The sequence below is a fragment of the Pholcus phalangioides genome, unplaced genomic scaffold (assembly GCF_987345545.1).
Source record: "Pholcus phalangioides strain wild (caught in Gottingen) unplaced genomic scaffold, Ppha-v1.0 ptg000009l_1, whole genome shotgun sequence".
Classification (NCBI taxonomy): Eukaryota; Metazoa; Arthropoda; class Arachnida; order Araneae; family Pholcidae; genus Pholcus; species Pholcus phalangioides.
Genome location: NW_028301602.1, coordinates 11,357,967 through 11,373,541, shown reverse-complemented (window position 1 = coordinate 11,373,541; position 15,575 = coordinate 11,357,967). Strand labels below are relative to the sequence as shown.

The following is a 15,575-nucleotide window of genomic DNA, read 5'->3' as shown; positions in this document are numbered from 1 at the left end:
AAAATCAATTTCTATTGTGTGACACACATTGTGGACATTCAATGTTTACTGGATAAATGTCAGTCTATTAATTTATCTGTTGGTATTCAGTATGCGATGATACGAATATTCATATATGTACGCTATATTTAAACTTCCGTAAAATGTTTTGAAAAAAAAATATTAATAATTAACAGTTGTTTAGTTACCATACAAATGAAATAATTTTTTCGTGGATAATTTTGTCTTCGACAAAGTTTCGTGAAATGTTTGTCTTAAGCTGCCCCAATTATTTTCAATATACAAGTTAGTTTTCACCAACTCTTTATACTAGGTGTCCTGTAAGCAGGACCGGAACTAGACGGGTGGGGGAGTGAACTGCCCGGGTGGCAAAATTTAGGGGGAGGTAGTTTTAGGTGGTAACAAGAGCACATTTAAAAAAAGTATATCGAATTTTAAAGTTGTGGCGGTGGCAAAATAATGTTGGCTCCGGGCGGTAAAAATTCTAGTTACGGTCCTGTCTGTTAGTACTAGCTCTGCCCTTATCTCGTCAACCGTCCGTCGTAGAGGTATGATTTCAATTTAAAAAACGCTCAGCAGGCGTTCAAAAATTCCCCTGTACTAGTTTTGAGAATGAAAATACAGTGTGTAGCAAAATAAAAAAAATTAAATTTTTATACCGTTCTCCGTGCTTTCAATTAGAAAGTTGTTGTCCTGTCTGTCCCGATGCCCAACAAAAAAATTCCATGGTTTCTAAATGCTATATTCACAGAGGTATTCGAATTCGAAAAACGGAGGAGATTTCGGAAAAGAACAGCGTTAAATGCGGGAAAACAGTTTTACACGCTTTTAACTCTGTTCTTCCCCAAATTGCCTCCACTTTTCGAATTTGAATATCTCTGTCAATATAGCACTTGGAAACTTGGAATTTTTTTGTGGATTGTTCGTGTCGCACCAACACTCTTTGATTTTGGTGCCACATTATTTTGTTGAATATATTCTGCAGCAAAGTCATTGATCTACGTTACTATGTTTTCAATAACTGGTTCATAAAAAAAAAAAAAAAAAGGTTTAACTAGTTGAATGAATTTGAAACGTTGTATAGTGGGACCTATATGCCTGGGTTCCCACTAAAATGGCGTACTCGAGGTGGTGGTGGAATTTTCAATACAACACGACTGCACTAGTCTCTTACACTCTGGAGTTCATCCTAAGATTCGGATGAAACTGATGAAAACGAGCAATCGTTCTCCGAACTTGATATTAACATCTCTCATCGAATTCATCTTCACTCAATAGAGCCAGTATTATTGTACTTATGGGGGGGGGGGGTTTGCTTTTACTCGCCTGTCAAATAGTATGAATGTTATACAGAATCATCAAAAACCATTGTGAAACACACATGGCTCAAAAAGTAGAAAAGAAGAGCGAGGAGAAAGGAAATAGGTGGGAAAGTGTGATATCACGAGACAAGCATTGTTTGAAACAACCAAATGCTTATTTGTGTTTACCTCTGGTGTTGGCTATAACAAGCCACGATGATAAGAGGCTTATACTAATGGGCGGATACAGATAACTTCACGGGTACCAAATGAGAAATTCTTGTCTTTTTCTTGAAATTCTTCCTCTTCCTAGAATTTAGTTCTGCCTTGTTCAGTTATGATCAGCTCTGGTCAATACAACCAATTTATTTTGAATGAACTGCTTGCTTTCTTCCATGGGCGTCCGCAAAACCTACCTTTGGGGAGGGGTAAAAAGAGACACTGGTGGGATTGAAAAGAAGGAGTGTCCACAGAGTCTCTTCCAAAAAAATTGAGTTAACTCCCTAATCCAGACTGATCCGTGGTCCCGTCACATTTGTCAAGCTGTTTTTTCTTTCAAACTTAGGCCGTAAGAGTTGAAGAAAAAAAAAACAAGTTTTTCTTCGTTTTATTTGAATGCATTAACACCTTATATAGTTCTCTTTGTATAACCTTATAATCTTCGGACATCAGTATAAATACCTTTCCAGCTCAATCGAATTTCCTATTCAGTTGTGACATTATCAGGTTAAAAAAAATTGTAAATAAGATTACAAAAGCTAATGCTATACAATTGATCCTAGCTGATAAGACAGTTAAAAAATTTTCGCCCATGGCCCAGGATAAATACGACAGATCACCAATGATCTTTACTGAATAGAAACAGGACGTGAAAGTTTTTGTGGGAGCTTTCTTTACTTTTTAGCACGCAGACATATAGTATAAAAACAGTGAGAGAATAAAATAATGCGAGGAAAGAACGAACACAAGGCTTTTCCTTTTCATTGAGTGTAGCACTCACTACGAGGAAAAAACAGATCTCTGATAATACAGATTCAAGAATTGATCGGATAATCTGGTATTCAATGCTCTGCCCAAAGTATATGCACCTGTTTCTTGGGCATTGTAAAATATCTTGAGCATGAGATTTTTTCTTTGGTGACAATGAAATCCGAAATTTTGACACACCACACGCTTTCCACCTTATTCTTCTTTCTACCATCGCCCAACTTCTATTCGGTGATCAACTTCACAAACGGTCTTTTTTTTCGGAATACCGAACGGCCGTTTCATAAAAGTTTCATCGTACTTTCAAAATGTTATTATTTTGAGAGCGACAGAATTTTCCAATGAACTGCATCGTATATCACAACCCATGTAAGTGGGCATTCTGTGATCCACGCAGTTTCGCTACAAGAGCACTTTTCTGAACACAATATTGACATTTATCAATCACAGAAATAACAGACAAGACTACGCCAAAGAGATGAATGTGATCATGGGCGTAGGCAGGATTTTCTCAGAGGGAGAGAGGTGCGTTTCACAATTTAATATTTCCTTGGGGGGGGGGGGGTTACGTTTTTTCCTGCAAAATAACACTATTATACTGGCTTATCGGGGTGGTTAGACCTTCCCTTTTGCGTTAACTCAGGAATGTGATAAGTTAGGATTGGAAGATTGTGCAGGCTTGGGAAAGTGTCACTTCAAAAACTTCACAGAACTGACTGCAATGTACGACCTAAAGTTCCAGAAGTTTAAAATAATTATGGTAATATTCAAGTTCGATGCTCGCAAAGAACGTGAAAGATGTGTAATGGATACTAAAATTTCTATGTTTTTGGAATACATCAGCAGTGTAATAAACTCGATTTATAGAGTGTGAGTTTATTGAGGAAATGATATGCATAGATAATAACGAGAGATTGTAGTTGAAAAAATAAAGAAATGCTGAAATTGCGAAATTCCTTACATTTACTCATACAATATTGTTTGTCGAGACCGATACAAAAGAATGTGTTTGATTGTGACAGACTGTGATCAATGATAGTTGAGGGGAGAGAGTTTTTCCATTCGACTATAGATAGTCAGAAGATGCAGAAATAGGATTTAATTTTTGGGGACGGTTTATATTATGTTAGAGATATAGGATGGATGGCTTAGTTACAGTATCATACTTGACCACGGATAATTTTATATAGCATAGTTTAGCGGAAAATAAGTCAGTTTATGATGAGAGGGTGAAGGAGTGTGGGGGGGGGGTCCTTTCTTTACTACGAAAAAAAATTCAGCTCAAGAGGTGTTAGTTTAACGTTCATAGTTATTTTGAAACATAAATTCTGTATCATATCCATTTCTAAACTAATCATCACCCGAAAGTTTCAAAAATAAAAAAAAAATCAAATATAGAAGAAATAACTGAGTGAAAGGGAAAAAAAGCGATACTCAATTTTCGGACTGAAAAAAAAAATACTTCAGACCACAGAAACATCTTCAAGAATTAACTTTCCCTACAACCCTTTGCACCACAAGATAGCAATTACAATGCAAGGGATAATAGCATTGTTACCGTGTGCTTTCTGTATTGTGTAGCTGTATAGAGCGTCCTACAATGTCATGATCTCTTCTGAATACTGGAGGAGGAGCTCGTCAACTGCAGGGGCGACAGATTTACACAAAGAAAGTAGGGGAAGGCAACTGATCAGGTCGGCCGGATATATACGGCGCTGCCCAGATTCGCCACAACATTTTTGAGCGGATATATACGGCGCTGCCCATCGAAGGGTTAAGAGATAGGTCGCAACGAGTTATGGTGAACGGGGAATTCTCTGGTTGGACAGACGTCACAAGTGGAGTTCCTCAGGGAAGTGTCCTTGGCCCCATACTTTTTTCACTTTTTATCGACAAACTCGATCAGGGTATCGATGGAATTACTAGCAAACTCGCAGATGATGTGAAGCTAATGGGGGTAATCGGAAATGAAAGCGATAGGGAGTTGCTCCAGACCAACTTAAACAAGATTGCAGCATGGGCAAATGAATGGAGCATGACGTTTAGCGTAGATAAGTGCATGGTCGCTCATTTTGGTTCGAACAACCCACGGTTCTCTTACGAGTTGAATGGTGTCACTATCCCGGATGCAACTAGAGTCACCGATTTGGGAATTCTCATTGACGAGCGACTTAAGTTTTCTGAACATTGTTCAGCGGTTGTCAAAAAATCGAATAGAATGCTTGGTCTCATTTTCAAAAAGGTCTCTTCGCGTTCTCCTAAAGTCATTCTTCCGCTTTTTCGAGGCTTAGTTCGTCCTGGACTGGAGTATGCTGTAAAGTTTTGGAGACCATACCTACAGAGGGACATAGACTTGGTTGAAGGGGTGCAGAGAAGAGCTACGCGTGTCCTTATTGGCACACAGGGCTTGAGTTATGAAGAAAGACTTCATTTTTTGAATATGTTTACATTGGATGAACGCAGGTGTCGAGGAGATATGATCGAAGTGTTCAAAATTTTCAATGGGATGGATAGGATGGACCATGAACTTTTAGTACACCGCCAATCGACTGCTTTTACAAGGGGACACCAGTATCGATTGGTGAGGGACAATGCAAGGTTATGGTGTCGCAGGGAATTTTTCTCCAATAGGGTTGTTAATAAATGGAATAGCTTACCCCCGGAGGTAGTAAATTGTAACACAATTGACACGTTTAAAAAGAAATACGATAAACATGTTGGGGTAAATCGAGAAGCTATCCATTCTTAGAATAAGACAACCATAAGTATTCTTTATGGGCATTGTATAATATTTTATCATGTGTATATATTGTTTGTAATTTGTGTTAATTGCATTTTTAATTGGGTTGCTGTATTTTTGAAACATATGACAACCATATTTTTATGGGCATCTTTTTATCAGCCACCTCGTTGGGCATTTTGCCTGTTGTGGCGTTGTATTTGTATTTGTATTTGTATATTGTTGCTTTTTTTACCGGAACACCTTGACGGGCCGGAGTGTGTGCATCTCTGGTATACATGCATGGCTTGGATGCATTTTCAGCGAGTACGCAAGGCGCAAGACTTTCACGAATTTACAGAGTGCACTTGGAGAATGGAAGTAGGGAACCTTTGGTTTAAGGGGTCTCCTACCTTTTAACATGGTAAAAACTGTCTTATGTAGAAATATTATTAAAAATGCTATTTATCCGTTGATTTATTTCAAATTTTTACCACATGCATTTGATTCTGTATTATATCCTATGCTAGTACAAAATTTTACATACCTCGAATGCGCAATTTTTTTACAAATTAAAAAAAAACAACATTAAAAACAGCTTGCGCGCATGCTAAAATAGCATGACATCATTGAAATTGAACAAAAATTGATTCAGAATAAATCTGTTCAGTTCATAAAATGACAAAAAAGATTTGAGTTCCATTCATAAATAACTGGATGATAAATTTTTTTAAAATTTTATAATTTAAAATTTAATTTTGGAAAGATTGAGAAATGATAAAATCTCAATCTCTTTCACCATTTTATGAACTGAACAATTTCCTTTACTTTGAATAATTTTTTATTCAATTATATTGATTTCATGCAATTTTATCACGCGCGTATAAGCTATTTTTAATGCTTTTTTTTTTTAAAACTGTAAACAATTAAGTATTGGAGATATGTAAAATTTTGTACACTGGCAAAGGATAGCATATATAATCGAATATATGTTGTAAAAATTTGAAATAAATCAATGGGTATAAATAACGTTTTTAATAATATTTCTGCATAAGAAATTTTTTTATCATGTTAAAACTTAGGAGACCCCTTAAATATAACACTGGTTTTTCAAGGTTTTCCTCACACGGAAAAGTTTAGCTGTTGATAATTAATTTTTGGGTGCGGATTCCAGATCAGATCTTAAAAAAAAATGGTCATCACGTCTAAGTTTTTTTTTGTTATATAGTATTTGATATTGAATTTCTTTCAAAATTTACATATTTAGGCTATACGTGTGAAATGATACTAGGAATCACATTTCTATTTTTTGCCATCTGAAACTTACAGGATGGGGACACTGATTTTATCTCTAACTTCAACCGGATTCTCCGTTATTTTAGTTGAAAGAGAAACGAACGTTGTATGTTTATGTACAACGCTTTAGACAATAAATGGACTTAAGTCAATGTCGCAGATGCATTAATATTCTAAATGAGTTTTGCTGCCCCCACTTGACATTAAATTGGGGCTGATCAGTGGTGTACCCAAGGAAGGGGAGCTGCATAGAGGACTTGAGCCCCTCCCAAAGCGATCAAAAATTAAAAGTATTTTTCAATATATTTATAAAAATTAAAGAATCGAAAGACTAGTAAAATATGTATCTTTATCAGCTATTTTAGTCGATTTTTGTTAATTTAAATGCTTTTCTGAAGGTTAAAAACTAAAAATTCCTCTGAAAGAAAATCCTTGTGGACCCCCCCAAAAAACTCTTTGTTTACAACAATAAATACATTGTAGTTTGGTATTACGAATATACCAATTATCTCCATTTTCAAAATGCATTTTAATAGTGCATGTGTATTTCAAAAAAAAAAAAAAAAAAAATGAAGCATACAGAAAAAACTGTACGTGATCGACATTTTTTGCATTCATATTTGAATTCAGCACCCAAAATTAGTTTAAGAAAACTGATTCCACTCATGCTATATAAAAAAGTTGAAGCATTGTTGACCAATTGAATTAGTGTCTCTCCCTCCTGTAACAAGATAATGAACACGGACCAATAAAATGCAAACGTTTTTTGTTATCTTCTTTTAAATGTTTTTATTTCTTCCCCCTGATAAATTGCAGAACAAATTTACATACGAGGAAGTTCAGAGCATGAAGTATCTGGACAACGTTATATGGGAAACAATTCGAATATTTCCACCGGCTACATTGTAAGTTTTCAGTCAAATTCTGCTGATCAGTATGAAAAATTTTAGCTTGTTTCAAACATGTTTTGGTTGTTATTCATGTCTTTCGTATCATTTAGAATTGAGAGGAGAGCGGAGGCAGATTATGAGCTCGGTAAAACCGGCATTAAAATACCGAAAGGCATGGTCATTTCGGTGCCCGTGTATCCCATTCATCATGATCCAGAATTTTACGAGAATCCCGAAAAGTTCGACCCGAATCGGTGAGAGAGATCTTCATATGTTATTTCAATCTTTGTCTCGTTTTATTCAAGTATCCGAAAGGTAGACAGGCTGATAGTACGACTGAAATTTTTACACCGCAGTTGCCGGTGCTTGGATTCCTGTTTTTACTGTTTGTCTATTTAGGTTCTCCCAAGAGGAAAAGGACAAGAGGAACCCCTACTCATTTTTACCTTTTGGTGCCGGCCCAAGAAATTGCGTTGGGATGAGATTCGCCCTGATTGAGATCAAATTCTGCCTTGCGGTACTGTTCAGCAAGTTCCGATTGAAAAGGTGTTCGGAAACCAAGGTATGTGCAAGAAACTTCAATGTACTTAAATCATTAATTAATTAACAGTTCACAGAGAGAAATTAGCATTATTATATGTTGGGTGATGCCTTGAGTCCCTTGACCCCAAATTACTAGTGAGCCGTTGATCCTAAAAAAGGCATACTTCCAATTAGGAAAAGTTTCTGAATAACGTGTATAACTCAGATGCGGCATTCATATTGCAAGGGGTTGTATAGTTATTAAAAAAGTTAACTTTTTATTTTTTCACCCTGTCCTAAAATACCCCAGGAAGTTGTTTCAGTGTCTCTCATGAGGTTAACAAAAACATTTCATGTTTCTAAGTGCAATATCGCTGAGATATTTGAATTTAAAAGTCGCTGAGAGAGAGAGAAAATGGGTGAAAGCACAGCATATGACGCGTAGAATGGACTTATCCTTTAGTTTTTCTTTCCCTCATTTTCAGCGACTTTTGAATACAAATATCTCAGCGAATATTGCATTTCAAAACATGGACTTTTTGGAGGCTCAGGAGAGACAGGACAACAGGTTTCTAATCGGAATTTTTTAGGACAAATCAGATTTTCATTTAGGGTGACCGAATAGAAAAATCAATATTTTTTATTTTAATAACTCTACAACCCCTTGCAATATGAATAATTTATCCAAGATCTAAACGTTATTTGTGGATACATTTCAAAATTGGAAGTATATGCCTCTCTAGGATCAACGGTATTTTGCGGCCATGGGACTTGAGTGTAAACGAACCATGTATACAGTGTCCGCGGCTTATTAAAATCACTTTTACCGGTCCGATTTTGAATTTGTAATGAAAAGGTAGGCTTTTTTCGTTACACTTTTTTTCCTGGAGCTACAAAGTGGCTCCAGGAACACTCTTCTAACTTTAGACACTTCCGCTGGCCACCTAAATCTCCAGACATGAACATTACTGAACATATCTGGGATGCCTTGCAATGTGCTGTTCAGAAGAGATCTCCACCCCCCCCCTCTTACTTCTACGGATTTATGGACAGCCCTGCAGGATTCATGGTGTCAATTACCTCCAGCACTACTTCAGACATTAGTCGAGTTCATGCCACTTCGTGTTGCGGCACTTTTGCGGGGGCCCTACACGATATTAGGCAGGTGTACCAGTTTTTTTTGGCTCTTCAGTGTACAAGCATATACATTAGGACATGAATAATTCTTAAATAAATGTTCACGGGGAAATAATGTTTAGATTTCTTATTCCTATTTTTCTTATTTATTTCAAAATCATGACATAATTACACATCAATTACGAAACACCAAGGGATTACATGGACCATGCTGTTGATTACAAGAAATTTTTCAATGTGAACATGAAATAGTAATTCACAATAGTAATTTTTTCTATTAGATATCGAGAGTTCAAACTATTTCAAACATTTTTTAAAATTGTACTCATTTTGAATGTTTTGTAGATTTAATGGGGCGAACTTATATTGTTTAGGGGCTAGGTATATGAAACTTTCGCATAAAATGAGGTTTAGGGTTCACTAATATCTGGTTTTGTTAATCACTGGATTAATCACTGTACGTTTTTCAAACAAGTTAAAATTTCAATAAACAGTCATACATACTTTATAGAAATAGAAATGTCTGATTGGTAAAATGTTTAAATTTTTAAATAATGAATCAAACTAACTCTTTCAATTTGATTTGAAAGCATTTTTATAAATTTGTTTTAGGTCCGGGTCATTTCACTCTAATGTTAGTTAAATAATCTCCTCCATATGTTACAAGGCCATAACTTAAGTGTGATTGAATCCATGCGCAATAGAATGTCAATAGAAATCTGTGATTTACTTTATATTTTGGATGATAAAATTTGTTTGAGAAAACCTCATTTTTTTTAAACATCTGCTATATGGGTTTTCCATTTTAGATTTGAATCCATATTTAAGACCTAAGTATTTTATAAGAATTAACTCTTTAACTTTCTTTCTTAACTGATTGTTTTGGTTTCCCGTGGTTCCCAAATTCAAGGCGCGAATGCGAGCCGATCTCCCGTTAAAAAGTCTCGCTACAGAGAGCAACAGGTCTACAACGATAAAATATGGACGAGGTGTACGTGGGGTTTAGTAGTAGTAGTAGTCTGTTTAGCCGAGTTCCTGTTATTTTTCAGTATCGTTTTCCAAAAATTTATATAAAATTTTATAAACGATAAAATCAAAGTTTTTCCGCCGACATTTTCAGGTAGTAAATTGCCCATAATGGCGATAGACAAGAATTGTGCTCGGATTAGAAGTGGGAGATCTCTTTTTCTAAATCCCCTGTTTCTTTTGAACCGCAAGTTCTTATAATCTTCTCCTTTGCAGATTTCCACCGAAGACGCTCGTACCAGCGCCACCTATCGGCTGTTTTTGAGGTTTTTTCTCCGTCTTAAAAAAATTCCCGTGACCTAGCAATGCTAACACTGCAAACCGTTTTTTATTTCGGTTATTTTTGCGGTTTTTATTCATTTTTAAAGTTTCATCGGGCTTTTTGCGCTCCCTGTATAATAATAGCTGAAGTTCTGCGGCAAACTTAAAAACATCAATCGATATTATGGCGGAAAATTTCCTATGGCCTATGAAAAATCATATTATATTTTGTTCATTTTGATGCAGATAGTTTTTCTCACGTAAATCCCTCAAATACATTGGTAAAGTAAAAGCGATTGTTTTTGACGTGGTTTTTGAAAAATATATATAAGGTGATGCTGTGCCGTATTGATAATGGTCTTTTCTAATGTTTTTGTAGGTACCACTAGAGTTCATCAAGGGTCAAGCACATGGCCTTTTGCAACTAAAGAGTATCTTACTTCGTGTGGAACGGAGGAAAGATGCTGTTATTTGAGAAACATTCGTGAATGCTAACAGCACTTAATCGAACATGTGATCAAGAAATCGATCTGGGTGTAATATTTTTTGTATAATTATACGATGAAAATCAGCTAATTATTTTTAATTAATAAATAAATTAAAATAAAATAACTTTTTTGAATAAATATTTTTGAACATCCATCATAGCTTACTGCTTTTTTTTTTGATTCACTATTATTAAATTACCGTAGTGTTATATAATGAATGTTTTCTCCATCTGAAAACATTTAGCGCTTTCATTATTACGTTAGTATCTTAATTGCGCATGAAAAATGCATGGGAGAGAAGTCTATGATACATTCCAAAAATTTAAAAAAAAAACTAATTGACATAAAAATGTGTGTTTTGCACTAAACTATTTATCATAGTTATAAACTCTTTTTTGATTAATTTAAAAAAAATCAAAATTTCCTTCTCACTGATAACGCTAAATCATAAAAAAGAACTGAACAACATACAAAAAAAGTGACATAAATAGTAAAGATGGCGTAACAGATTAACGACATTTGAAAACCTTTGTCTGTATTCGAGAAATGGCCGTCTTTGTATCTTGTTATGCCTGTTTGCAGCTAGTTGCTAAGCACAATGCAATGCAATTTGATATATATTTCCTCGTGGTACTGTAATTCGCGAAATGGAATATGCGTCCATGGTCAAAAGGGCGCAATGAAAAATATTGAGAAACATTGGTTTAGAGTTAGACGTAGCCCGTGCTCAAAGGGTGCTCACAATGAAATACCCACAGCTGAATAAAAAGTTTCCTCTTCCATTTCCGATAAAGTTAATTTTAGTGAAATGATATACCTAATTGCCATTAAAACTATTTTAAATGATTAGTTGTAGCTGAAATTCTTTAATTTACCAACTGTAAAATGTACAGGCCTCTCTCATTCAAGCAGTAAAGCCGGTATTACACTATAAAAGTTAAGAAAAGTTCTTTTATAAAACTTGAAAAATTCAACCAATAAGCGTATCGGTTACATCCGAGTGAATATGACCAATAGGCTTATTGGTATGATTATCAAGTTTTATAAATGAACTTTTCTATAACTTTTACAGTGTAATCCCGGCCTATATAACAGATTTTTTAAAAAATTATTTTGGTTTTCTCTAACAAACTGACAGTTTACTGCCTAAAAGTATAACTTACCCCAAAAGGGAAAAGAAACTTGAAAGTACAAATTTATTTATAAACTTGATGCTGAAATGGAGGTATAGTCGAACCTCTTCGAGACAAATTTGCCAAATAAAATTTTCGCTTAACAATTTAAGCGGCAATTAGAAAACACTGAAATTCCCTCCAAAATGCCATAACTTTTTAAATGAAGATTTTCAGCAGATGTAAACTAAGGGGTATAGGGAAAAAGCTTCCATTAAGAAAACCAACTTTACAAAATATCTGGGCTCTTTGGGCCAATGCCAAAATGAGAGACTTTTATGGATGCGAGATATCTCGTCATTGCCGCTCAAAGGGTTAATATGAATTAAATAATTTTCACATTGGACATAAATCAATTCACTGTTTAATTGCTTGATACAAAATTCGTTTAGTACGAAATATTATCTGTATCTTTTCGATTTCGTAAATATGTTCGACTGTATTTTGTCTTGTGTTTCTGTATTGGTGTGGTAATACACGCAGACTTGAGTAATACATTTGGTAAAACATTTTAGCTTTATTTATTTTTTATTTTTTTGAAAATTGATTGAAAAACAAAACTAAAAAAGAAGCAATTACTATCTTTAAAAAAAATTTACATTTCGAAGAAAATACTTATTGAATAGATTTTCACTTATTAATTCCAGCCGCAATAACTATAAAGTAAAGTTTCTTTGACTGATTTTTTTTACGTTTCTCCTGAGTCACGTGTTCGCGACAGTATCATATCTAAGCACAGCGTGCTAATAACGCGAGGTACCGATGTAAACAAACTACGAAATATAGCTTAGGTAAATGATATTTTTTCCTCAACCAAAATAGAAAACAAGTATGGACGCTAATCGAAAAAGAAACTTTTACAACGCAAATTTCGTGTGACGTATTTCTGCAAAGACATGAGGTGTGTGGAAACATTTGCATGATTCATATTTTTGTAAGAATTGAAAAAAAAATCAAAATTTTTTAATCATTATTTCAATTTTCATGAATAATCAGTCATGGCTTTTTTTTCCATCTCGCACTCCCCGGTTAAGAACCACTGCTTTAAAGCCTTAACCCATTAACGCCGGTTGGTTAGATTTGCCATTCTAAATTTTACGTTTCTTCTTTGCCAATAAATGGTGGAAGTGGTTCCCTTCATTATTTTTTGTTTTTAAAAAATCAAAGTCGTCGTTAAAAATGGGTTAAAATAATAAATATATGCTCTATGACGTAAAAACAGTGAAATGTGAAAAAAAAAAAAAATGCTAAGTCATAGAAACCCCTCGCTCTAGTGATCAATATAGAAGAAAAAAGCATTCGAAACTAGAATGAATTTAAAACTACAACTTTCACAAATGGATCAAATTTATTCAATTTACGGCCAGAGATTGAAAATTTAAAGATTCTAAATTGAAGGTTGTAAATTTAATTACTTTTTATCAAACTCGACATATTCACAATTAAGAACACGTGAGGGGGAAAAAAGTATGCGTGTAAAAATGAAGGCATTGACACGACCTTGTAATGTTGTGATGTAAACATTACGCAGTTCTCGATGTCATGGATTTAAACGTCGTCGCTACATGGTGGGAGGGATTCGCCAACAATTCACAACAGTTGGCGACTAAAGAACACTGCCAAGTACCTTGCTGGCTAGTGTTATGAAACAGAAATTGTGAGAAAAGACAGTTTGGATGACTAAAACGTCTTAACGCATTCAGGCTGGCTCTTATCATTCCTACTGAATATGGATATTTTCTGGACGTTCGCGTTCGGATCCTTGACGTTTCTGCTATTAAAATATCTATACAGGTAATGGTGTTTCATTTGATAACGTTTCAAAGATTACCGTATGTTTATCGGCACGATGAAGACTTAGGAGTTAAAAAAAGAAAAAAAGAAACAAACTCAAATTTAAGTTTCATGTACAATGTTTCATAGTACAATGTATAACCTCTCTTTTGCGGACGCCGATGGGACAAAAAAATTCGTCGCAGAAAACCTTCGACTTAGGGCCCTAGAAAAAGCGGCATTTAGATTCCCCCATGAATGCAATCAAAGCCATTTGGTTTATTAATGAATATACTCTGTTTAAATTTAAGGGATAAAATTGTGAGAGGACCGGTCAAATATCCCACATCTTAGTCTGGAAAGCGTGTGTGTGTATTAAATAGGTAAATGTATAAATAATGCTTTTTTTTGGAAATATTTTCGCTTTTTATTTATTTAAATTGATATTATTTGACATGGATATTAGGATGCACCGAATATTGATTTTAAACTGGAAAAATTCATTATTTGAAAAATTCCTCTTATTCCCGGCGGTTTAACCGTGGTTTTCAGTGATCCGAGTTCCTCTTCTCCACCATTACCCCGGGTAATTGAGGTTCTACTGCACATAATTCGAAGAATTTAATACAATTACTGTTGTACTCGAACATTAAAGGCCTGAATATATAAAAACAAAGTGAAATCTGAAAATAATAAATGTCATGATACTATCTCTCTGTGTGTGTGTGTGTGCGCGAAAAACATGTCTTACAGGTTTATTTCGCAGATACTTCACGAAGCCTTTTGACTACTGGAAGGAACGTGGAGTGCCATCAGCACCAGCGGTCCCTATAATTGGATCACTGTACGAGAACTTCACTGAGGTTGGTCAATTACGAATTTCAAATAGAGATAATAGGCCTATATATTTTTATGCCGAACCAGTTTCTTGAAAACTATATAAACTATGCTTTCAGAATGGCTATTTGATGAATTGAAATTACTTCGAATGATATTTTTGTGTATTATTTCAGCCACTACATGAAGTTCACCAAAAAAGATACAAAAAGTATGGAAGAGTGCATGGGTGCGTAAAAAATGTTCATTCAGGCAATAAATGTTTTAATCAGAGAAAGCAGAATGCATACACAAATATACTCAGGCCTGTGCAGGATGATTTAGAAAAGCATCGTCAAACTGAAAGGGCGCGATTCAGGCATACGATAAGAATCCAAAATAGCCGCTACAGAGAGTTGTGGCGTCACACATTTTTAAATTAATCCTGAACTCAGCCAGCATGAAGTCGCAATTCTGACAACATACATACGCTAGGGCTACTCGGAACAGAGCTACACATACAACTCGGAACACACATTCCGGCATGTACCAATTTGTTAGAAACGCCGCTGAGGAATCCACCACGTGCATGTACGGTTAACTAGTAGTAGCAGCAGCAAGCATAAAGTCCATGCGGAATTTCTAACGAATCGGTACATACTTCAATGCACATTCTGAGTGTATGTGTGGCCCTCTAACGTATTTATGTTAGAATTGCGACTTCATGCTTGTTGAGTTCGGGATTACTTTAAAAGTGTGTAACGCAGCAGCTCCCTGTAGCGGCTCCGCGTGGAGTTTGCGTACTTATGTTCCCACGTGATTTTGGATCCTCATCGTATGCCTGAATTGCCCTTTCAGTTTTGCGATACATCTCTGAATCACCCTGTATAAAACCCGGTTTGTTTGAGTTTAGTGGGAAGGGTGTTGATGGAATTTGTTTTATTCTTCTATGATTCATTCCAAAATAAAAATGTATTGAAATTCTTTTTGAAAACAGAGATGCAAAGGGGTGCTGTTAGCATATTTTTAATTCAAACAATACAATTACACAGCAATTTGATTAATTACAGTCGGTTTTTTTTGATTAGTTACAATGAACAATTAAGGGTAGAACATAAAGTCTGTCCTTATTTTACAGTTACCTCTAGACAGATGAAATCTTAGCAAAATTGAATAATTTTTATACC

At 35.1% G+C, this 15,575-nt stretch overlaps 1 protein-coding gene across 1 annotated transcript in view; it reads left to right on the top strand.

The window, feature by feature from the left end:
• The window catches only part of LOC149081754 (uncharacterized), a 42,578-nt gene that overhangs the window by 14,866 nt on the left and 12,137 nt on the right, over positions 1–15,575 (top strand). Inside the window, exons 11-17 of the mRNA XM_089235800.1 lie at positions 7,120–7,208; positions 7,304–7,447; positions 7,593–7,755; positions 10,519–10,611; positions 13,493–13,593; positions 14,339–14,435; positions 14,586–14,638. Of these exons, the coding sequence (XP_089091926.1) occupies positions 7,120–7,208; positions 7,304–7,447; positions 7,593–7,755; positions 10,519–10,611; positions 13,493–13,593; positions 14,339–14,435; positions 14,586–14,638 (740 nt within the window). The remainder of the gene's footprint in view (positions 1–7,119; positions 7,209–7,303; positions 7,448–7,592; positions 7,756–10,518; positions 10,612–13,492; positions 13,594–14,338; positions 14,436–14,585; positions 14,639–15,575) is intronic.